This window comes from Lineus longissimus, chromosome 2, assembly GCF_910592395.1.
Source record: "Lineus longissimus chromosome 2, tnLinLong1.2, whole genome shotgun sequence".
NCBI classification, from domain to species: domain Eukaryota; kingdom Metazoa; phylum Nemertea; class Pilidiophora; order Heteronemertea; family Lineidae; genus Lineus; species Lineus longissimus.
Genome location: NC_088309.1, coordinates 5,083,509 through 5,105,313, shown reverse-complemented (window position 1 = coordinate 5,105,313; position 21,805 = coordinate 5,083,509). Strand labels below are relative to the sequence as shown.

Sequence of the window (21,805 nt, the reverse complement as noted above, 5' to 3'; positions counted from 1 at the left end):
GTGGAATTGCCCGCCAATTAGTTCTTCTTTTCCCCACTACACGGCGCTTTTTATTGCCTGGGTTCGAGGTTGCGACGTTGAACGTCAAAATGGCTTCCCAGTAGAAAAATTTAGAATTTTGACTGAAAATATCATGTATATTTATTGATTTCGCCTGAATATTTGCCATTTTGATCATGGTATAAAGAATTTTTAGCTCTCTCTATCAGTTGCAATTTAAAGTCAAGGTAAAAACCTGTTTAATTCGGCTTTGAAAGTGAAACAAAACTTGCTGCATCTTTTGACTTGATTTTGTACTGCAGTGCATGCATACAATGCATTTCATGCACTGTGCACTGCAATAAATGCAGAATTATGAGTCAAAACAAATTTTAAAAGACTCAACATTCAACTTGACTTTGCCTTGCCTGCTGGGCCCTGCCAGTGCTCTTTCATCTTTGTGCATTCATCGGTCCCCTTCACTGCTGTGCTAGCAGAGAAAGATAAAACTGGCTCTGCTCTGGAAATAACACCAAGACCAACACCATTGGCATTGTATTTCAATCTTTTCTTTTTAGGTCAAGATGAAGCTGACACCAATAGAGAACCTGAAGAGTTTTGCAACCAATCGTCCTCCTCTCATGATCTTCATGATCTGCATGAGTGCTTTTGCCATCATATTGGTATCGCTAGCATATATAATAAAAGTAAATGAAATCAAGAATCATGACTTGTCACAGGTGAGCCGACCAACAGAAGTAGATCATACACCTACTGACCTAGGCCTCAAGGCCAAGGTTCTGTTTTATCTGATTTTGTTTTAGGAATGACCAAAACTGTAATGTATTGTAAGAGATCCATAACTTATTTTCGCTATTTATAATTTACCAGGAACAGCCAATATAACCAATGGAACTATTCAATGGAACTGCTTTTTACAAAAGTATCAATCAAATTTCTTGTTTTTATTACTAATATGTAAACGTTCAATAAATTTATTTTAATTTAGGATTGGAACGTTTTCCTAGAAAGCTTTTCTGAACTCCAGTTCTGTGTCACTGGCAATGCAACAGATCCAAACAGTCCACCACAGGTCACAGAAAAAACTCCAGAGAAGGTTGATGTCGTCATAAAAGGTGCAGCTGATAAACATGCGAATAAGCAGCTAGTCGTCCAGAACAAACCTGCCAATGCTAATGCTACCGAAGAAAATCGAACTTCTGATATTATCTTTGAAAATACCAGGTGAGTCTGCAGTTGTGCGGTTCCTGATCAGACATGTTGAAATGGAAATGGAATGCTTTTTGATGATACCAAAGTGATGAGTAATTGATAAAAAAGGGTGTCAAAGAAATTTATAGTGGAGAACACTGAGACAGCAGTTGTGTCATCATTAATACATGTATGTGGAGTTGTTGGTATTAATGGACCACAGAATCTGTGTACCTCTTGCCTCTCTACATAACCTGCTTATTCTACTTCTAGAGAACTCCACTAAGTATAATCTTCCTCTTTCAGGAATTACTCTGTGTCGCTACTTATAACGATACATCCTTCATCAGACTTTCTTCGCATTCCTCACAATGTGACACATTTATATGGAACAGTCACTGGAGATCAATTAGGTCTTCGTGGTAAGTTATTTGGAAGCGAACAGGTTGCTTTTAATCTTAAAGAACTTTCAGTTACATTGTAATGTACATAAAAAATGATTTGAGATATGTCCTTATAGGAGACATTTGGGTGGGTCTGTAAGATAAGAGAGCTGTATTGTTGTTTTCTATTAAAACAACTGTCCACATAGACAGCCATCTTGGATTTAACTTCGAGGAAATGATAGAGCTTCCTGAGGTACTGGCAGTGGTGAATGATACAGGATACTAAACGAACTTGTTATATTGTAGGTGCAGCCTTGAATCAAGAAGTGAACATCACGTTCGCCTTGCCATTCGACTGGAACTCTACCAAATGTGATAAAGAGGGGAAATGTGATCCTGTTCAAATTTACACATGCGTGAACTTTCAAGCTGCACCGTCAGTTTTTCCTGTCACCAGGTTGGTAGATCACTCCCCATTTGAATAAAATTCTGTAGCTAAGTAGGCCACTGTATGACACTAACCCTCATCTTTGACCCTGGGACTATACAAAAGGGCATATACAATGTAAGACATAGACATTGATACAGGTGCAGCTAGCCTATTTCATAACCAGTGAGGTTTTTTTTCAGGAAACCTCTTGGTTGCTATGGTGTGAATGAGACGGGGGTTGAATACCATGCCCATCTCGAGGCCCACAAAGACCTGTCCTTCTTCAACTACTACAGATGTAAATCGCAAACAAAGATACGAGTACACTATGATTTGAATCCAACACTCACTGTTATGCTTTCTTTGGTAAGTGAGAATAAAAAGTGTTACATTCGATATGTCATGTATGAAAAGTACATACTAGTTGGAAGACCAAGTTCTGATATTTGTACCTTCCACAGAAGTATATTGTCGAGATGGGTAATAGCAGTCTCAGGCCACAATGATTGTTGATGTTTTACATTGACCATTCCTGTTTGCTTAATCTGCCAAGCTTTCCTGGCTAGTATGAGGGTGATAACTTTATTCTAACATTGGTTCAGTCTGTTGAATATTGGGGTCTGAGATAAGAACATTGAATGTAAGTGTAATTGTTGATTTCAGCATGATCGCTCGTTGATCAACCTCCATCTCATGCATACGAGTTACTTCCTATTTGTGATGGTGGTGACAATGTTCTGCTATGCCCTCCTGAAGGGAAGACCATCCAAACCAAAGTACCAATTAGTGCCCAGAGAGGTAACTATTTTTTATTTCAATAACCTATTTCATGTTAGGATTCAGTAGGCCTTTTATAAAGAGCCAAATTGTTGTTCATCTGCATGAAGAAACATTTAGTATTTTCCACAAAGGGACATTTACAGAAGGTTTTGCCACCAATTAATCACTCACCTTCATCTTAGCTTGATTGTATTGTCTGTTCCTTACTTTCCTTTCTTAGGTAGTTCATTCCTCACCCTAAACAAAACTTCATATTATCAATTCTTGTTGTTCCAGGATGAAGAGCATTCGTCTACTGCATTATAGGTGCGAGAATAGGGCATATGATGACTGTGATAGGATCAGCAATCTCTGCTAAGGGGAGCCATGTGAGGAGCCATGTGCTGTGGAGTTGGAAAAGGATGTGGGTTGACTGTGTGAGAATCTTGTACTGAGGAGTCCAGAGGACTTCGATGAAATGGTGACTGTGTGATATCTTGAATGGAACTGGATTTATGTGGTACCACAACCAGGGTGTGGTACACGGAGGACTGAAAATATGTGGTGTGATGTTGTACGGCCATCAGCCCTCACAAATCAGGATTTTTTTTAGTTTATATGGAAATGTACTTTATTTGAAGAATGTGGCCTAATAACTTAGCATGGCCTGTACTCAAAGCATTTGATGTCAAGGAAGAATTTTTTGCAGGATTATCGGTGTTTGTCCACTTAGAGTACAAGTACAAGGTATTTGTTATCAATTTGATACAATTTGACAAATTCAAGTAACAAAGTTGGCTTGCGGTGCAGGGAAGAACTACTTGTGTGTGCCATTGTTGAGTTATGCTAGGGGTCAAAATTCCTCTTGGTCTGTATCAATTTACCGTAATTCTTTTCTGTTTGTCTCATAGTATCTAACTAATATCCGATCTTTATGTCCTTGTAGGTTATGGGTCATTCTTTAAAATATTTTGGCATTAGTTTGTCATTATTTTGTGCATTCATTATTGAAGAAGGAGGACTTTATTAACTGAAATGCTGGTGGTGCTTGCATTTAGTAGGGTTAAGGGTGAAAATAATTATAAGTTTCAGAGGTAAAGTGTTGGTATTTAATGAGTTATGAGTTGCTTTGTATCAAGCAGTCCTTTTTTCAAAGTTTATTAATCACAGTGTGTGCAGTGTGATATAAATGTTAATTTGAGGCTGTTCATATCGTGATTTGTACTAGTTTTTGCCTCGTCACACATAAATTAGCTATATGCAGATGAATTAGGACAGGTTTACAAAATAAATGTTTGGTCATCGCGATGACCAGCTACAGATGTATTTGTGTGTGGTAGCCAGATCACATTTGCTCATTTAATAGTTAAATCAGCACAAAGATTGTGTTGAGTTGCGTATACTGGTGGTTATGGTTCAATTTTCATAATCCTTGAAAATGAGTGCCCAATTTGTTATGGATCTTAGCAATTTAGGGATGGGATTTTTGCGAATAATTTAACTGGCATTTGAGTCTCATCTGTGTTGTTGTAGCAATTAAAACTGGCAGTGACTAATTGTCTGGAAAATAAATTGTAAATATGATGTGTACAAGCAAATTGTTAAGTTTTTTCTTTGTTGGTACAAAATTGTAGGGGAACAATCTGGATACACAGCTGTGTGTGTGTTTTGGGTGAATGATCTTGTCCCAACACAACACAAATGACTCATTGTGACACATGAAACTGGGGAATAGCCACCGATGAAGTTTCACAGCTGAACATCCATGTATAACATGTACAGTCACAACCATTCTGAACTGAATGAAAGACAAGGTCTTCTCCATTTTTATACTCCTACCTCGTATTGAGAGGCGGAGTACATTGCAAAGTGCTGGTTACATGTATGTCTGGATAGGTTTTTCCAGTTACATTGCATAAAACTTGGGAAGACATACATGCAGGATCACACAAAACAAACAAGAACCAAGTATTTTCCTCTGATCCAATATTTTATTACAAATAAGGGATATCACATTTTTTCACTGTGCCGATGTTTACATTTCTTCTTTTTACCATACATGTTCTTGTGACATGCAGCACTTTCTGACCTTTCAACGTCCAATGTTAGCTTCTTTTTAGCACCAAATTTATGGCTATCATCCTCCCCCACCAATACACCCACTTTCAAACTATCTGCAGTTTCAGAACATGAACCACTGTCATCAGCAAACTCACATTTTGTTTTCATTTTCTTGGTGTCTTTATCAGCCACACTTTCATTTCCTATCAAACGCACAGTATCCCTTTCTAGTCCTCTACATGCAGATTGTGTTTCAGACCCCCCCTTAAGTTTCTTCTTCCTCTTCTTCTTTTTCTTAACATTAATTTCTACTCCAGCATGAAATGTCCCTGTTTCATTAGAATGACCATTGACATTTCCAACTGGATTTCGAGCTAATTCTTTCTCATCAATTTTATTTCCAGTAGTCTCAGTCCGATCTGATCCAACTTTGTTCATCCACATAGGAGTCTCCTTGGCTTGCTTCAATATGTCTTTCCCTGACACAGCTGCCGAGGCAAATTTCGCCATTTCTTCATCAGAGTTGCTGTCCGAGCTGCTTGGTGGTCTTTTCAATTTTCTCTTGGCTGGAATTTCAGAAGCAAACACAGCAGCAACAGTCTGATTAGAGGTTGCAAAGAGCTTCACACCAGGACTTTCTGAAATAAAGATAATAAAGTACTTAGTTTATGGAACTTTGATCGAAATGATACCAGTAACATTCTTAAAATGCTAGTTGCAGTACAACTGATTGACCCCGCCCAACTATCTGGGGTGTATGTGTCCCATTCAGGTTTATGACTCAGAGATGGTGTGACTCACACGCTTATCTCCTCTAAGATTGTGTGTCCTAGAGGGATGTGGCATACATTAATAACTGACCACAACCATCTTTGGAGGAGGTAGGACTAACACTCTCTAATTTCCACTGAGGTTGTGACTGTCTCCAAATGATATGCATCTCCGACTCTTTTAACCCCAAGTCATCATTCACAGCATGAGCGGTACACTTATTTTTAGAAATATTCACCTGATTCACTGCTTTTGCTGCAGCTTTGTTCAGACTCTGAAGTCCTGCCGAGTGAAACGCCAACTGTCTGGATCACGTCAACTGACCTACAACAAGAATACACCACAAACTTAAAATAAATCTTATGCAATGCTGAATTATGAGGATCTGAACTCATGTATTGTTGATAGGGCGAATTGGTCATATTATAACAGAAAAATTGAAGTAAGAAATATACTAGCAATGAAGAAGTTAGAACCTTACTTGTCAAGGATCTGTGTAAGTTTCTTGGCAACATGTGCTCTGAATTCAGGAGTTGTGTTCAAGTCATGTGGATCTTCATTTACCTCCACAGAGGTTGTTCTGAAAGACAAATCAAAATGGAAAATGAGTGTGAAAATATATCCCATAAGAATTACAGTAGTATCATTTCATTACCTCATCTTTCCAAACATGGTACTCAGAAAAGACTGAACAACAACTAATTTTGTAACTTGGCCCCTTAGAATTACATGTGTATATGTGATTTCACCTACCTCAGGGAGGGTGGTAGTGTTCCATGTTGTTGTGCATGAATGTTGCTGGACTGTCTTGCAGCTGCAAAACAATGAAATATTTAGGGCTTCTGCCTATAATCATATGACGGGCTGTCAGACCTGCTGACCTCAGCTCCACTGTTGACTGTAGTCTGTATGAAATTATGAATGGTTCAGTTTGGTGTAGGCCTATGTTGAGTATGCAGCATCCAACATGCAGTGATGCACGCCCGGTCGTCGGTACAGCCGGTTGTTCACATACCCTCAAAAGTTAGCATATTGGGAACCACATCAACGGCAGCTTCTTTAAGCCGGTAATTTTCTTCAGCATTAGAACTGTCACTGTCGGAATCATTGCTGCTGCTTGTTATGCAAGACATGGATTTGTTTATTATGCACGTCTATTTTTATAACTCATGGGCGCTGACATGTTGGATTTGAAAACGAGGCTGATGTGTGAGTGCGTCTTGTTCTAGCCGCAACGTATATAGTGCTTGATGAAAATGATCATTAAAAGGTAAAATGAGGTATTAAAAACCAACTAAGCACTGTAAAATTTAAGTAAAGATCTACTCATTTAATATATATCAGAGTCATTTGTTATATTATCATATTTCTGAATTAAAAAATCGAATCGACTGCTCGGATTTATACAATGATAGCAAGTGCTTCGTCCGCTCGGAGGGAACGTCAATTCAAGTTTTATTAGTTTTGTAAACACAAACTCTTCCACGACAAGCTATCCATTTGTCCGATCATGAATTCGGTTGAGACCGGCATACAGCAAATACCAGTTTAACAATCGGTATAGTCATTGCGACATTTACCTTCCCCTCAATCCTAACATAAGAGATTATTTGAACCGGCAAAAACTGCTTCGCTGCATCGGATGCTCATGATGATGCACGTATGCGATGTATTAGTCAATGCAGTGTATTATGTAGTGCAAGTGAGGTGCATAGCTGGTGTGAAAGAAAATATAGTCCCTAGAGAATATTTTGCCCTGGCTATTGTGAAATAAAACTGGTGATTTTACCTCTGATTAGGCTTGTTATTCTAACAGATGACAAGATGGGGTAGGCTACCGACAAGATGTGGCGATCCGTCACCTGTCCTGAGTGATGGTTAGAGCAAACAAAAGGCAGTGAATTCTTCCGATTATTTTTTATCAATATCATACCAACATTTCTGTTTTCTTCCATTGCTTAGGTAAATCGGTAATTACATTATTTCAAGAGGATAAGAGCTTTCCAGGAAAGGTTTAAAAACAGAAGTCCTCCCACTACATGGCCTACACAGGCTTGAGTCGGGCTCAGTTGAGCTTCGACTATCTGCACACAAACTCGTAAGTGTCTTCACCAAAATATGATTATTATCTGTTACTAGTTGATGAAGGAGTATCTTGATTTGATTTTGGGATCAATGAGTTTGCCTCACCTCAATAGCTGCATTTTGATGCACAAAATGTTTTTCAATTCATTGACTTCTCACAACAGTTAAACTAATGTCACCTAAACATATTCCCCAACTGGTTGTTTTTAAATTTTGGAGCCATTTGCAGTTTTTGCTAGTCACTTGTAAAATATATCTTCCTTTTTCAGAACGACCCATGAGTTTCTATTTGGTGCACTGGCAGAGTTGGTTGACAATGCCAGGTAAGTTATTGCATTCAGAACATAAGCTATGAAGATCAATAATGTGGTCCAGGATTCTCATCAATGGTTTTATTTTATCAAGTTTGTTGCAGAGCGCAGGGAACATCATGTCACTTGGTCAGGGACTGAGTTTGGTCTTTTGAGAAATCAACCTATTGAAAGTCTTAAATAGTTGATTGAATATAAATAACATTGAATTTCATTTAGGGTTTGATAGTTGTTTTTTGCCTGAAATAATTGCTCATCTTCTGATGTTTCGCATACATTACTTATCTCGTATTTTCTTTATCTTCAGAGATGCCACTGCCAGAAAAATTGATATATTCACAAGTAAGTTGAAAAAGAGCTACAATTCAAATCCAAAGGTTTTTCTTAAGACAGTCGCATCAATGATAGATCTACCTTTGGAATTATCAAGACTTTGAAGACATTTTGCGTACAGGACCTATGTCTGACTTAATTAATTCTAAGGCATTATGAAATTTTGTAGTAGCAGTTTTTCCTTTACTTCCAGTGAAAGATGAACAACTGCGTGGTGGTTTTGTCTTGTGCTTCCTTGATGATGGCGAGGGCATGGACCCTGGTAAGTGCCTCTTGTGCTTGTCGGAGACTGTGGAAGTACCACAGATAAATGCATAAGTGGCAGATAATGGATTGGATAAGGAAATGAGACATCTATCATTACAGCCTGTTTCTCTGATGCAGTTGTTACCTTCCTAAGCTTGTGTTATGAGCTGTCAGTCTCTGATGGCATAGGTCACTCCCAGACGCTTTCTTCTTGTAAATTTATTTTTCATATCCCCAAAACTTTGATTTGATTGATAAGATCTGATAAATCCTCATTTGGCTCTCAACGCAGGATTTCATTATTGAACTACATGTATTTCAGATGAAACATCGGACATCATCACATTTGGAAAGTCATCAAAAAGGTCCATGGACTCCCACTTAATTGGCATGTACGGCAATGGTCTTAAATCGTAAGTATCTGCAATATCGTTGAGCTAACGCCAGGTACTGTCTGTCCCATAGATTCGTTTAATGAAACATGGAAAAAACACAAGGACTTATGCCATTGCTAAATGGATGACAGTCTGCTTCTTTAAAATCCCAGTGTTAAGACTTAATGCCACATAAGTGAAAAAGATTTGTTTTTTGTTTTTGATTTTTTCAAGCTGTGGGTTGCTTTTACTTATTTAGTGTCTTTTTGGTTGCAGTGGGTCCATGCGTATTGGTAATGACATCATGTTGTTCACAAAGAAAGGGCAGACAATGACTTGCCTGTTCTTGTCAAGGACGTTTCATGAAGAAGAAAATATTGAAGAGGTAATTGTTTACAGCAGGCAACAAAGATAATGTCACTTTGGCACAATGTCGGATAAGAAGAGTGCTGTTAAATTTGATCTTATATTTGTGTGGTGTATAAATCTTCATTCTTGGCATCATCTTCAGCAGTTTTCTTAATGTTAAGTCAATTCTTTTTCCAGGTTATTGTGCCAATTCCCTCCTTCGAGAAGGATACAAAGAAACCAATCGTCACTGGAGTGACAGACAGAGAACGGGTGAGTGGATATGGAGATATCAGGAAAACCGGTCCAATTGGTATTCGTACACCAGTTAACTTTTTTGAGAAAAGACACTGCACTGTACAATTTACGTAAAGTTAAATCCAGTAGCTATGTCATGTACATGTATGACACACTTTGAAATGCCAAGATAGTATTAGGTACTGATTTGAACATCGTGTTGGGTTTCTGCGCTTGGTGTCTTGACAAAAGCCCACTGACTTGAGTTCTAATGAAATGTTAACTCTTTAATTTCAGCAAGCTGTGGAGATGGGCTTGATCCTAAAATATTCACCGTTCCGAACAGAGTCCGAATTCTTCGACCAGTTCAACAAAATCCCAGGCAAATCAGGAACGTTAATCATGGTGTATAACCTGAAACTATTAGACAATGGAGAACCAGAGTTGGACATTAATACAGACCGAGAAGACATTTTGTTATCAAATCCTACGATAGAGGAATTTGATTCCGATGAAGGGTGGGTATTACTGCAGAAGTATTGTGATTGGTTTCTTGCTGAATGAATTAGAAACAGACTGTGCCATTTGTCTGTTCCACAAAGAAAGCTTGTTGCTGATTTAAAATGTATTTGAGCAGTTCAGAGCACTGCACTCTCACTGAGGGATGATATGTTGGAATCCCTTCCAAGTGCTTTGAAGCAAGGATTGCTTGAAAAAGCAGAAAGCCAAATTTCATACATTTCATTCCTAGCTGGCACAGTATGTTTCAACAGTATGTTTACCTAGCCGCTTGGTGTTTGGGACAACAAATCTGGTTATCTGCAGTTTATGATGAGTTGGACTGAATACGAGTACATCTGCCTCTTTTGGTCTCAAACATTTATAAAAAATATGAAAAAAATTATGAGTTGAGAAAAAAAGTCCATTTATTGCTTGAGGTCACGTGTGTTGTCATACTTTGTACATGTAGGTGAGTACATACGCTGAGTGTATGTCCAGGTAGATGAAACTTTCAATAATAAATGTATGTACTTCTCTGCATGCAGAGCCAACACAAACACATACTCAGAATGGTACAACCGCTGGTAAGAGTCTACTGTATCACAGGGCGAGAAATTAGACTAGAGGAGAGACCTGGAGAGGTTTTCCCTGGACAATGCAGTGGGTCACTTTGCTATTGGACTCTAAAATGATGTCTGTTTTTCTTTTAAACTTGTGCAAAATGATGATATTACTGATTTTTGTATCTTACGTACAGATCTATACCTTTGGATAGACATTTTCTGGTATTTTTAAAATTTACCTTTTGTCTTGAAACCTATCTTTTTGGCAAATTGCAAGACTGTATAACACAGATTTATCAAAAATAAACAAATGACTTCGAAGTTAAATTTGACTTCATGAAATGCCATGTCATTTTTGTTGTCCAAGAGCGGGTGTTTGTGCATTATGCATGGTTTAAAGGAGTTCGCTATTTTCCTCCTGACCTCACAATTAGCCCTTGTCGTCCGCGATGCGTGACTGGCACTGCGTGATGATAATGTTCCACTAATACATATGCCATTTGAATTGCATGTGGCAAACAACTGTTTGTTTTGGCTTATGACTTGACTTGCATGAGTTCATTGCACTGGTACACTTGGGTAATTTGTGTGTACGTAGTACCAAAAAATGTCATAGTATTTTGGTGTACTTTTCAAATGAATATCATCCATTTGTTGTTCAAATACCTGATCCACTGTCTTTGTACTGAATTTCAAGCCCTGTTTTTTCTCTTCTATAGTGCATTTTGTAATATTCTGCATTGTTTTGGTACTTTCTATGGTAATCTAGAACACACTGTAGTTTGTACATGTATGTTTGGTAGCAGTTTCTCACATATGGAAATGGTCAAAGATTTACATTTTCTCACAGTTTTGTCCTTTTTTCTTTGGTGTTGTGATTTATCCTCAAAGATAAGTTTTCGATGTCATAGTTTCTGGGTGAAAAACATACTTGGGCTATTGGGGTAAATTTTCATTAATCTATACAAGTACCTTGTTAAATTTTGTTTTTAAATAAGATTTTCTCGTTATTTTTTTATTTTTGGAGAACGCAGAAGAAGAAGAAAATGTCTTTACTTATTTCCTTGTTATCTTGAACAGAAACCTATTTCAACTAGCATGATTCTACTTATTATGACATTGACTTTTTATTTGCTAAATAGTATTTCATCTTTCCAAAAACTATAATCATGATTACTATTTTCTACTAATGTGCATTGCATATTAGAATAATAATTGGCATTCCTTTAACTATGCTATTCAAACTTTCACTGGACCAAGCAGTGGCATGCGCTTTAAACTGTGACTTCTCTATCAAAGTTTTACCTTAAATCTTTTGAGCTTACTTAATACTGGGCGTCATAAAGTTACCTATTAGCAGTTAACACCTCAGAAATATTTAATGACACTAATGTACATGTAGCCAGCAGCTTAGTGAACTTATGTAAATAGTATTTATGGTATTATGGTTACCTCTGTATTGTTCTTTTGAATGGATGTTGCTTTACTTTCATTGTTAGTGTTGGTGTTTTCACCCTGGTGTATCAGATTCATGTATGATGGCTAGCTGTAGATGAGTTGTATATCACTAGTATTTAAAGACGTTGTAGACACTTTCACTGCAGTGGATCAGTTATTTGAACACTTACAAGCCTGGAGCACACAAGTCTATGTAAAAGGACATGTAATGCCTGTGCAATCATGTTGCGTAGGTAGTTAATTTTAAAATCTTTATCAATAAAAAAACCCAAGTTTTGTTTTGTTGGTGTTGAAAGCATTGTGTCTTCCAAATCTTCGATGACACATCACACTATCCTTCTTGCCTTATAAGCTGTTCTCTCCCCTATAGCCTAATCTTGGTATTCTTCTTTCTCTTTAGGTTACTTCCAGAGCGGCGCTCATTTCGGGCGTACACATCAATACTTTACGCTGACCCTCGAATGAAAATATACATCCAAGGAAGGAAAGTTCGGACAAAGAGATTAGCTAGTTGTCTGTATCGACCAAAAATGTACAAATACTCTTCAAATCGATTCCGAGCGAGATCGGAGTTGGAGGTTAAGAAATCTATAGATGACGCAAAGATAGGTACGATTTCCAGACCATTGCAAAAAGATTAAGGATAACCTTAGCCATTCTATACATATCCGTTGAATATTCCTGAGATTTGCTGCTAGTTCCAGTTGCTCTGAAATCAGCCTTGCTGGAATCCACTTGTTCTCACAAGACCACCAGCTTTTGGAACATCTGACTCATCATTGTCTTCATTTCAGCTGAGATGAGGGCGAAAGAAGCAGATTCAAAGGCCAAGGGTTACCAGAATAAACACGCCAATCTCACAAAAGATCAAAGGGTGAGTATTCTCACAAAAAAATTTGAAGAATTTGACGCCTACATTTTACTATTGTCTTGGTGATTTGTCATCGTCTGTAGATCTCATCCCAATGGAAGATAGCAGAAAATTAAGATAATGCTTGTGAATAAGGTACTAACTACGCAATTACAAAACAGTAGATTTTCCTATTGATATTCTGTTAACATTGGTGCTCTAAACATAGCTAGTCAATACCATTTCAATTCCAGGCAGAACTACGGAAACTTCAAACGGCAGCAAATGATCTAAAAAAGGAAGCCCAGTTAAAGAAACAAATATCTGATCGGAAAAGCAAGTAAGTACCTCCCTCCAGATTTAGAAACTCAAGATCTCATGTTGTTGAATAATTCCTGGCGCAGTAACACACCTTCTGAAGTGATATCAATGAATTGACTTGTTTGGTTAATACCTGGTAGTGGTAGTATTTGCATACCCTCTCAAACTCTGCTGATATGGGCTTCAGCCATGATTTGGTGGATGGCGTGACTGATTTGATTTTTCATTTTTCTGTGAGTTGCCTGATGGTTGCACAGATTGGCTGCTTTAAAACAGAGGTCTTGTCTTGACCTAAAATTGTTCATTCTAAAATTCATGTTTTCTTTCTTCTCTTACAGAGCTCTAAAGGATCCGAAGACCCTGAGTTTTATTTTCGGGATCAGTTTAGAAAACCGCTGTCAGGATGGTGTGTTTGTGTATAACTGTAGTCGACTCATTAGGATGTACCAGAAAGTAGGACCACAGAATGATGGTGGGGTGTAAGTAATGAAGCTTTGTCTTCTTATTCGTCTTGGTCAGTTGCCTTGACCTTAGAATTAGTGTAAATACAAGATTCTTGTCTGATGTCTATGCAAAGGGCCCTATCCAGACACAACCTGACAAGAACCCTCTTCTCGTACTGAAGCTGAAGATGGAGGTGCTCATTCCAAAAATAATTGATGCCCACCTGTAGTGGCAGGCAAGAGAAATCTTAACCAAAAACGCCTAGAAAATTACGAAAGCTGATGATGCTCAATGTGATGTACTTTGTACCCACCAGGCGTAGAATGTCTATTTCACAATTAAATTCACCAGTATTTTGGTGGTGCAGATTTTCAAGTCAAAACCTTTGCTTCCAGAAACTGTAGTGGTGTTGTAGGCATCGTAGATGTCCCATATTTAGTGCTAGAACCAACTCACAACAAGCAGGACTTTGCTGATGCCAAGGAATATAGACATTTACTGAAAGCTCTAGGGGAACACATGGTACAGTACTGGAAGGATGTAGGAATAGTCTCACAAGGAATTACGAATTTCTGGTATGTTATACGCATTTTAAACTTGTTTTCCAAGGATAAAAAGGTGATTTTGACAAATATGTACCTTTTATGGCCATTTGTGCAATTCACATATCATTGATTGTCACTGAGCAATGAAGTTAATAACCCATCACAGTTCTGAACATTAATCTTGTGAGGCCCCGTCTGTCATACTTGACCCGTTGTGAATCTCAGTTCGGTCTCCTGTGAGGTCTGGGTACTTACTCATCCAAGTAAAGTTGTATTACCTACATAAAGTTGTGGTTCAAAGAGTTCTTTGTGTCTTTTTCAGGGAAAGTTATGGTTATATAAGTTCAAATTGGAAGGACCCACCATCTACAGATTTGAAGTTTGTGAAAAAAAGGGCCATGCAAGTCAGCACAACTTTACAGTGTGGTGAGTATATATTTTAGAAATGGACTCTCACAAGATCCTTAGAACTTAACAGAATTTTCAGTGACAGTGTAACTTTCCAGAGTTTCCTTGGATAAGGATCTAATACTGTAGGTATCATGAATCACAGTATTCAGTTGCAGTCCCGTTAGTGAAGAACCAACAATATGATACTTCATTGAAACATCAGGATTACCTGTGTGCCTTTTCTCTTGGTTTAGTTCTGGACCTTATTGCATAGTTGACCATGCCTGTGTTACCCACCGTGCAATCATGTATGCTTCTTATGTTACAGACACTTGTCTCAAATGGCGGATATTACCGTTTTCGGCTAGCAATGTAGGGAAGAGTTTTGACGATGATTGGGTGTGTTCAATGAATGCTGACCCAGCCCATAACCGGTGTAATACGGCTGAGCAGACCATGAACATGCCTGAGGGCGTCATCAAGAAAGACACCAAGACTAAGGAACAGAAAGAAAAGGAAATAGAAGACGTAGGTTCATTGTTGGTTACAGTCATACAGAGACAGACCTGTGAAGGACATCTTTTGGAACACATAGTTCACACATTGGATGGGCTTGCCTTCAAAACCTTATATAAGTTCTGTTTTATCCACACAATTCACATTCTCACAATTTGAACTTAAGCTAGACTTGAGTCAGATTGGCTGAAATGTTTGTTTGAATGTGATAAAAAATATACCCTCTGGAGTTATTTGTGGGATCTCTCATAGTTCAGATGGAAAGAAATATCGATTTGGTCCATAATTTTCTTCATTCTAGGGTGGGTCATGGATCTCATTGTAAACTAATGAGTTTCATCTTTATTCAGGAGATCAGAAGAAAGCAGGAACAGTTAGATAAACTACAGAAAACGCGATCAGTTGGATCATCACGAGAACTCAGGAAACCAGAACCAGAAAAACCTGTCTCGAGGGTAAGTATGATGACAAGTAATCAGGGCTCTGAGTTATTTCAATAATTCTCCTACAATCCAAGAAGGATAAAGAAGGCTTTTAGGTTGATCTGTTGCAAGCGTGCTAGCTTTTACTATAAACTTTGGTGATCTTGACCAAAGATTTTTTCGCCACAAGCTCTATCAATCTCTCTCTGGTCCACTGTTACAAAAGTGGATTTCAACTAAAAAGAAAATAAACATCTTTATTGTGGGGAAGTCTTGCAGTATCGTGCTTACTGCCCCGGCCTCCATTCTGCATGTATTTTCGTCTTGTGATTCTAGGCAGCTTCGTCAGTGACGAGTTCGAGGACAAATTCAATGCCAAGTCGAGCGGCTCCAGCAGTCACACTTTCAAAAAAGAAACCAGAAGTGAAGAAGTCAGCCGCCACTTCCAGTCAAGAATATATCCGTAGTCCACCCCCTGCCAAATCGTCATATTCATCGTCTCGGTCAACAAACTCACGCAATTCAGTAAGTGCTTTCTGTGATATTTTTTTCCCAGCTCATCAAGAACAATAAAGAATACACCAACAGTTACAACATTACATTAAAAACGTACGGACAGACCTTTCAACTGAAGGGCATGATGGTCCCAGTGCGAGGTGACTACATCATGAGGCCAGCAACCTAAACCTATATGTACATGTAATGATACATCGACCTAATGCAAAAACGCCTTGTTTCTATTGAACTTTATAGCTGGCTGGCAGGTTCCCTATTGACAATATGATGTGGTTTCATCAGTTATATTTGTACAGATCAAATTTGTATTGGGCATTTCTATTTCTCTGAGGTATGATCGGTAACTGATTGTATTGAAAATTCTTCCCCAGGCCCATGACAAACCAATAACATCAAAATTTGTTACCAGCAACTGAAGAACAGTCATCAACCAGCATGATGTTTTTGGTCTCTCAGTTGGGGGGCTCTCGCACTCTTGACCCTACAACTGGTGCAACTGGTTTTGCGGCAGCGGAGCAATTCTATTGTTAAAAGTCATGGTAACAAATGAGTTGTAAGTAGCCAAAAGCTTATCAGCAAAATCTTGAAAGTGAAACATTCATTCATAAATGTAATCTCTGTGAAGCCAGGACTTAGCTGAGCTGTATTACAGGATTTCTTTCTTAATTTCACATCAAACTATTTGAACAGATAAGCCTTACAACAATGAACAAATTAATTACGAACATGTACAATGGGTAAATAAAGGGTGACGATAGACATGAGTCTGATAAGCCATTATACAATTTCACATTGATTGTGTCTACAATGTCACATTAATTTATCACTATTGTAAGAGAAAAAAATTAATCATCAGGTCCAATGCACTAGGTAAAATTGCACATACTGGTTTATAATAGTCACCTGAAAACTACCAGTTTCAGCCAAAGCTCTTGCCTGTAATCTACTTTTAAAGGAAGCCACATGTACCACCAAAGGCAGACTGGGACCTATAAAGTACATACATGTCACTTTTGCAGTCCTCTTTGACTTTCAAGTTTGTTTGTTTTTTCATCAACTCAGGTCTCTTTCAAGTCATCTTCCCCATCAATTTATCAATATTTTGGCATACAGTCCATAATGAGTCTTTCAGTTATACTGATACTGTATTGTATTGGTAGTCAGTGGTTAACTTCATGCCAACGTGCTGCAAGCCATTCCTGTGGTTTTTGTAGATGGCACCATCTACCTCTTTTGTAGTGATCACAAGGCACTTGCTCTTTAGATGGAATCCTTTCACTTTGAAACGTGTACACGTTCCAAGCCAGTGAAGTCGTGCATCGACCAAATTTGCAAGGGCAAGCAAGTACAGCCTGCATACCTGGTGTTTGTGTTGAGAAAGGTCGCCGTATACTGAACTCATCACTGCAATAAGGTAGTTTATGATGAGTAATGCAACGATGAACACGTAACACATATGACAAACCTCCATCAGAATTAACCCCCTTTCGTGGCATTGCTGCTGGTTGACGTCGACCATATTCAACATGAGTAAGAAACTGGAGTAAAAGTCGTTCCAGCGGCTACAGCTGGTGAATGGACCGCCAGTCTTACAGAGGAACATCCCAATGGATTCAAATAGGGACCAAAAAACAAGTAGGATACCAAAATATAGGATCACGCATTGTACTAAAGCAATGATCATTTGTTGGAACCCTATGATAAAGAAACCAACGATTGGGCACAACTGGACAAAGTAGAGTAAAGAGAAGAGTATGAGAATACGCTGTGTTGTCATGCAAACTACCAAGATGAAATAACTATCCTCCTTGAGTATCTTTATTTGAATTAGTGCCAGACACACGCCAACACATGCAAGGCAAAACTGTAGAACTCTGAACACCCTTGTGTCTACAATGTAGTGAGTGTGATCTGGTGCCCCTTTGTACCGGTTGACATAGTTCATCTTTGATTTCAAGTGCAGTATTATCTCTGTGATGTCGAAGAAGAGAGTTGGAACAGCCATAGAAACGTTTGCAATGGCAAAGAATATCTTTCTTGCAGTGTCGGCATTTTCTTCAGACAGCTTAATGATTGTTTTGTACAGGTAATCATGGCCTGGATCGTTCTCTTGGGCATATGATGCATTCTTTGGGCAAGCCACGTCCTTCACCTGACTAGAAGCTATCCAGTCACTTAAGAAAAATGAGAATGGATAAATCATGCGCCAAAATAACCAGAATCCTATCCATGGGGAAAACTTCCGAACTTTTCTGTTGATCCATTCTTGAATGACAGGTATTTCAAGAATTCCGGCCTTGACGAAACTGTCAATTTCACTGTAACGTATGTAATCGATGAAATTTAGAGGACTTTCGCTGCACCTCTTGTCTGATGCGTAGACTGTCAGATCAAATTCACACGTCACTATTTTCCCTTTGTGTGACTGTGTCTGTAGGAACACGCCTTCAGTGTAGAGGATAGCCTTGAACAGACCGTAACAACGTAACTTGATGGCTCCCTCCAGTGGACAGAGCCCATCACCTGTACTCAATAAGAGCCTACGTCTATCATCAGGATTTGTCACTTTCTGTATGATGTAGTCATAAATTTTCAAAAGTTTGTCCTCCAGACTAGGGCAGGTATGGCAAGTTGCAATGAGAAGGTCCACAATGCCCCCAATGTCACCACAATGTTCGTTCGCTCTTAGTACATCTGCTCCGGACTCGAGCAGAAAGATAAAAACTTGGACAGCGCCGTACGCTGCGGCAAGTGTTAGAGGTTTAACTGTTTCTTTTAATTGTTTCTGCACGTGTCTTATGATTGCATTCTCATTCTTGGGTTTCCTTTTCTTCTTGGTTGTGTCACTGTCAGTTTTGTCGACATTGAATTGAAAATCTCCATTTAGTAGCAACTCCTGCTGTCTGTTCTCTGCTGCAGTGAATATCATAATGACCTTATCAAGGTCATCGTCCATTATGGCAAGATAATAGTCCTGAACAAGAAAGTGTCCTCCGATTCCAATCTCTGTTGCAGCAGATTCATCATTTAGATCAGTAAACAAGGGGTACATGACTTTTGAAGGGCTTTGGTTGATGTTTATGTTTGATGTGGATGGGCGGAGCCTCGCTTTCTGCAACCTGTCAAGAATGTCCTCCATGTTGTCCAATTGGAAATAATGTTAAAGGTCTCACTCTAAATGCATGAAGAATTAACTTCTTATTATCAATGTTAATAGCATGACTGAAAGTGCAACTTGAAAGTCAACTGTTCAGTCCCACAGAAATTAAGGTTGGACTGCTATTTCCTGCACAAGGATGAAAAAGGACACAAAGTTCCGCCCGGGGCTTTCGAAATGTCTGAGGTTGAAACGAATCCAATATAAAGCTTCACTTCAGCACACGATTTGCCTTTGGGTGTCACTATCAGCTCCATTTGCACTTTGTAGTATTCTATCCATTGGTACTAGCAGTAGTACTAATGTAAGCGATAATTCCAACCAGTTTTTCCTTCACTTGAATCCGTTTTTAGAAAAAACAATTCTAACAGAATAAAAAATCATGTCTCCACCCTGACGTACAGAGAACAATATCATAGTTTTATATCACAGCCTAAAGTTATTGAATGTGTTATCACTGCCGCTCAGGGTTAGAATATATTTACCATTTGAGCAACCAATACTCCCTGGACATTTGATGAAAGTGGTTGATGTTGATTCTCATTTATGATTATCAAATAGTCCACATTTTGAGAGCAAATTTCATCAAAACACGACACTGATTGGATTTAGAAGGCGACTGATATATATTTCCCATCGAAAAAAATGGTCGGATGATACACTTGTTGGCTCTTTGACAAATTCATAGAGATTCCTTCATGTAAAGACAAAAGTTTTTCCTCTCCTGTCTCAAAGACAAGTTGAGAATTGCAAGCCATCGGTTTTCTTAGTCAATTCCATGGAAGAAGAGAACACTTCGTTTTTATAGAACTGGTCACTAATTTGTAATCCACATTTGTTTTTTCTTCTTCTTTGATTCATGCAAGATCTTTGATGCCACGCAAAGGTTGATCTTTGATTGATAAAGTGACTGTAATCATTGTGATTTGGTATATCCTACTGTGAAGACCTAAAAACTATGACTGTGTGTCTGTGACCACCGTTATCCGGGAGCAGTTCTCTCCTCATTGCTGATTCTGATGTAAATGATCCCTCTGCTGCATCCCAAACCAGTTTCCAATTAAAACTCTGGTCATTGCAACTGCGATTGAGGTGACATGACCAAATATTGATATGCTAGGTCGCCCAGGTAACAATGTCATTCATCTGCCTGATTTGATAGTTCTAGTGAAACATCCATCAAGTGCCATTCTCATTGTTGATAAAACACTCAATCTGTGAAGTAACTTTTATATGTAAAGGGTCATACTTTGATTTTTGTCATCATAAATCTTTGTTTGTCATTAGAATTATTGATGCAAAGATACGAAAGCATCTGTATCTTGAACATTTTTCTTGATGAGTGTTTGATACTGTCTCTGGGTCCTGCCAGCAGAACAGTTGTCCTTAAACTTGGTTGATGATTTTAACAATGAGGTCTTGGTTGTTGTTTCAGGCACCAGTCAAGAAGTCGCCAGCTGCCCCATCCCCTAGTTTGTCATCAAGAAACAGACGTTCAAATGAGGTGGTTGAGAAAAAGAAGGAAATTAAAGTGCAACCAAAAGTAAGTTGCGGAAAATGTCTCGGTTTGATTTGCAACTTGCCCTGTATACAGCTCAGTCCTGTCAGTACAGAAATCTGTTTTAGAGTTTGGCACCCTCTCACTGTCAATAAGGTTTTGGTGTTTTCATGTGTGTGACCCTTACTGAATCTATTTGTTTCAGCCACCAGCCAGAAAACCAGCATCGTTACCACCGCCACCTCGGTCAAAAAGAAAAGGTTCTGCAACTTCCTCGCGCAGTTCCGATTCCGACGGACCTCCAAGTAAAAAGAGAGCACAGAAAGAAAAAGCTGTAAGATTTTTTTTCACACCAGGTCTTTCTGCTTTGTAAACATTTGTTTCCAACCGTTTCAGTGGGGGTACCAATCATGCATACATGTAGTTCAATGCGGTATTGGCCTGGTTAGTTCAAATTCGGCCAAGGAGCTGGAGTACCTGATAGGCTGTTGGTTCAATCCATACTGTAAACCAGCAAATTGTTCTGACTTAACATTATGTTCATTACTCTTTGAAGCATTCGTTTAATATCCTAGACCACACCCATCCAGTTCTTCCCATTTTATATTCAATTGTACCGATGTCTTTTCCAGCCAGTGGATGAGAGTGATGATGATGATGATGAAGACGAAGAAGCAGAGGGAGCGACAATGGATGTCGAACAAGACGAATCATTCTCCGACAACGAAGGTATGCCAAACTGATACATCACTTCTCCACTTGAGGGCAGCACCTTTACCTTTTGAGGTTGGCTTTACACAGACGTCACGTTGTCATATGTATGGTGTACCTGTCATGACTGCGTTCTTTCATTGATGCAGACTAGATTTTGACCTGACAGGAGTGTAAAAAGAGACATGAATGGTGCCCCGGCAGCCCACTCTTTCAAAACGACATGTTCATCCTTCATAAGCTGGGTCTGTGTAACGTAAAACTCTGGCTCTCAACAAATGAGCTTTCAGTTTGAAGTTCGCTCATATGTCTTGAACTGATTGACATTAATTCCCTGGTTGACTATAAGATATGCACATGGCTTTGGATTTCTCCTTGTTG

General features: G+C 38.7%; 4 protein-coding genes across 6 annotated transcripts in view; 2 read left to right on the top strand and 2 right to left on the bottom strand.

Moving 5' to 3' along the window:
• Nucleotides 1–81: 81 nt before the first annotated feature.
• Nucleotides 82–4,358, top strand: LOC135503073 (transmembrane protein 248-like). 2 transcript variants are annotated; one of them, XM_064796379.1, is made up of 8 exons: nt 82–227; nt 558–719; nt 989–1,224; nt 1,498–1,613; nt 1,884–2,034; nt 2,208–2,373; nt 2,671–2,805; nt 3,064–4,358. In XM_064796379.1, the coding sequence occupies exons 2-8, from the start codon at nt 564–566 to the stop codon at nt 3,091–3,093; spliced, it is 990 nt and encodes a 329-aa protein (XP_064652449.1). In that variant the 5' UTR covers nt 82–227; nt 558–563; the 3' UTR covers nt 3,094–4,358. The 2 variants fall into 2 exon arrangements, with proteins under 2 accessions (XP_064652449.1, XP_064652438.1); XM_064796368.1 differs by having other exon boundaries at nt 86–179.
• A 390-nt stretch (nt 4,359–4,748) lies between these two features.
• Nucleotides 4,749–6,774, bottom strand: LOC135483569 (protein CUSTOS-like). The gene is made up of 5 exons (XM_064764543.1): nt 6,614–6,774; nt 6,352–6,412; nt 6,080–6,178; nt 5,837–5,922; nt 4,749–5,465 (listed from the first exon to the last, which is right to left on the bottom strand). Exons 1-5 carry the CDS (start codon nt 6,729–6,731, stop codon nt 4,777–4,779), a joined length of 1,053 nt encoding a protein of 350 aa, XP_064620613.1. The 5' UTR covers nt 6,732–6,774; the 3' UTR covers nt 4,749–4,776.
• Nucleotides 6,775–7,030: 256 nt separating this feature from the next.
• Nucleotides 7,031–21,805, top strand: part of LOC135503059 (ATPase MORC2-like) — a 36,800-nt gene continuing 22,025 nt past the window's right edge. Inside the window, exons 1-22 of one of the 2 annotated variants that reach the window (XM_064796348.1) lie at nt 7,031–7,156; nt 7,561–7,696; nt 7,953–8,006; nt 8,302–8,336; nt 8,521–8,589; nt 8,896–8,986; nt 9,224–9,332; nt 9,494–9,568; nt 9,830–10,050; nt 10,579–10,617; nt 12,455–12,663; nt 12,849–12,928; nt 13,159–13,244; nt 13,564–13,704; nt 14,065–14,244; nt 14,537–14,640; nt 14,933–15,132; nt 15,471–15,575; nt 15,879–16,067; nt 20,651–20,758; nt 20,919–21,047; nt 21,346–21,442. In XM_064796348.1, the coding sequence (XP_064652418.1) occupies nt 7,638–7,696; nt 7,953–8,006; nt 8,302–8,336; nt 8,521–8,589; nt 8,896–8,986; nt 9,224–9,332; nt 9,494–9,568; nt 9,830–10,050; nt 10,579–10,617; nt 12,455–12,663; nt 12,849–12,928; nt 13,159–13,244; nt 13,564–13,704; nt 14,065–14,244; nt 14,537–14,640; nt 14,933–15,132; nt 15,471–15,575; nt 15,879–16,067; nt 20,651–20,758; nt 20,919–21,047; nt 21,346–21,442 (2,380 nt within the window). In that variant the 5' untranslated portion in view covers nt 7,031–7,156; nt 7,561–7,637. The remainder of the gene's footprint in view (nt 7,157–7,560; nt 7,697–7,952; nt 8,007–8,301; nt 8,337–8,520; nt 8,590–8,895; nt 8,987–9,223; nt 9,333–9,493; nt 9,569–9,829; nt 10,051–10,578; nt 10,618–12,454; nt 12,664–12,848; nt 12,929–13,158; nt 13,245–13,563; nt 13,705–14,064; nt 14,245–14,536; nt 14,641–14,932; nt 15,133–15,470; nt 15,576–15,878; nt 16,068–20,650; nt 20,759–20,918; nt 21,048–21,345; nt 21,443–21,805) is intronic. The other variant, XM_064796356.1, reaches the window with a different exon arrangement.
• On the bottom strand, nt 16,511–20,025 carry LOC135483783 (uncharacterized). Its single transcript, XM_064764815.1, has 3 exons — nt 17,987–20,025; nt 17,408–17,462; nt 16,511–16,579 (listed from the first exon to the last, which is right to left on the bottom strand). Exons 1-3 carry the CDS (start codon nt 19,195–19,197, stop codon nt 16,511–16,513), a joined length of 1,335 nt encoding a protein of 444 aa, XP_064620885.1. The 5' UTR covers nt 19,198–20,025.

Excerpts from the sequence above, each read along its gene's own strand:
- LOC135483783 (XM_064764815.1), bottom strand. The coding sequence starts at position 19,197 with ATGGAGGACATTCTTGACAGGTTGCAGAAAGCGAGGCTCCGCCCATCC. Across the intron at positions 17,463-17,986 it reads AAGATGAACTATGTCAACCG|TGATGAGTTCAGTATACGGC; the intron begins GTACAAAGGGGC and ends ACCTTATTGCAG. Across the intron at positions 16,580-17,407 it reads AAACACCAGGTATGCAGGCT|AATTGCTCCGCTGCCGCAAA; the intron begins GTACTTGCTTGC and ends TTTTAACAATAG.
- LOC135503073 (XM_064796368.1), top strand. Across the intron at positions 1,225-1,497 it reads ATTATCTTTGAAAATACCAG|GAATTACTCTGTGTCGCTAC; the intron begins GTGAGTCTGCAG and ends TTCCTCTTTCAG. Across the intron at positions 2,374-2,670 it reads TCACTGTTATGCTTTCTTTG|CATGATCGCTCGTTGATCAA; the intron begins GTAAGTGAGAAT and ends TGTTGATTTCAG.
- LOC135483569 (XM_064764543.1), bottom strand. The coding sequence starts at position 6,731 with ATGTCTTGCATAACAAGCAGCAGCAATGATTCCGACAGTGACAGTTCT. Across the intron at positions 6,413-6,613 it reads CAATATGCTAACTTTTGAGG|CTGCAAGACAGTCCAGCAAC; the intron begins GTATGTGAACAA and ends ATTGTTTTGCAG. Across the intron at positions 5,923-6,079 it reads CTTACACAGATCCTTGACAA|GTCAGTTGACGTGATCCAGA; the intron begins GTAAGGTTCTAA and ends TTCTTGTTGTAG.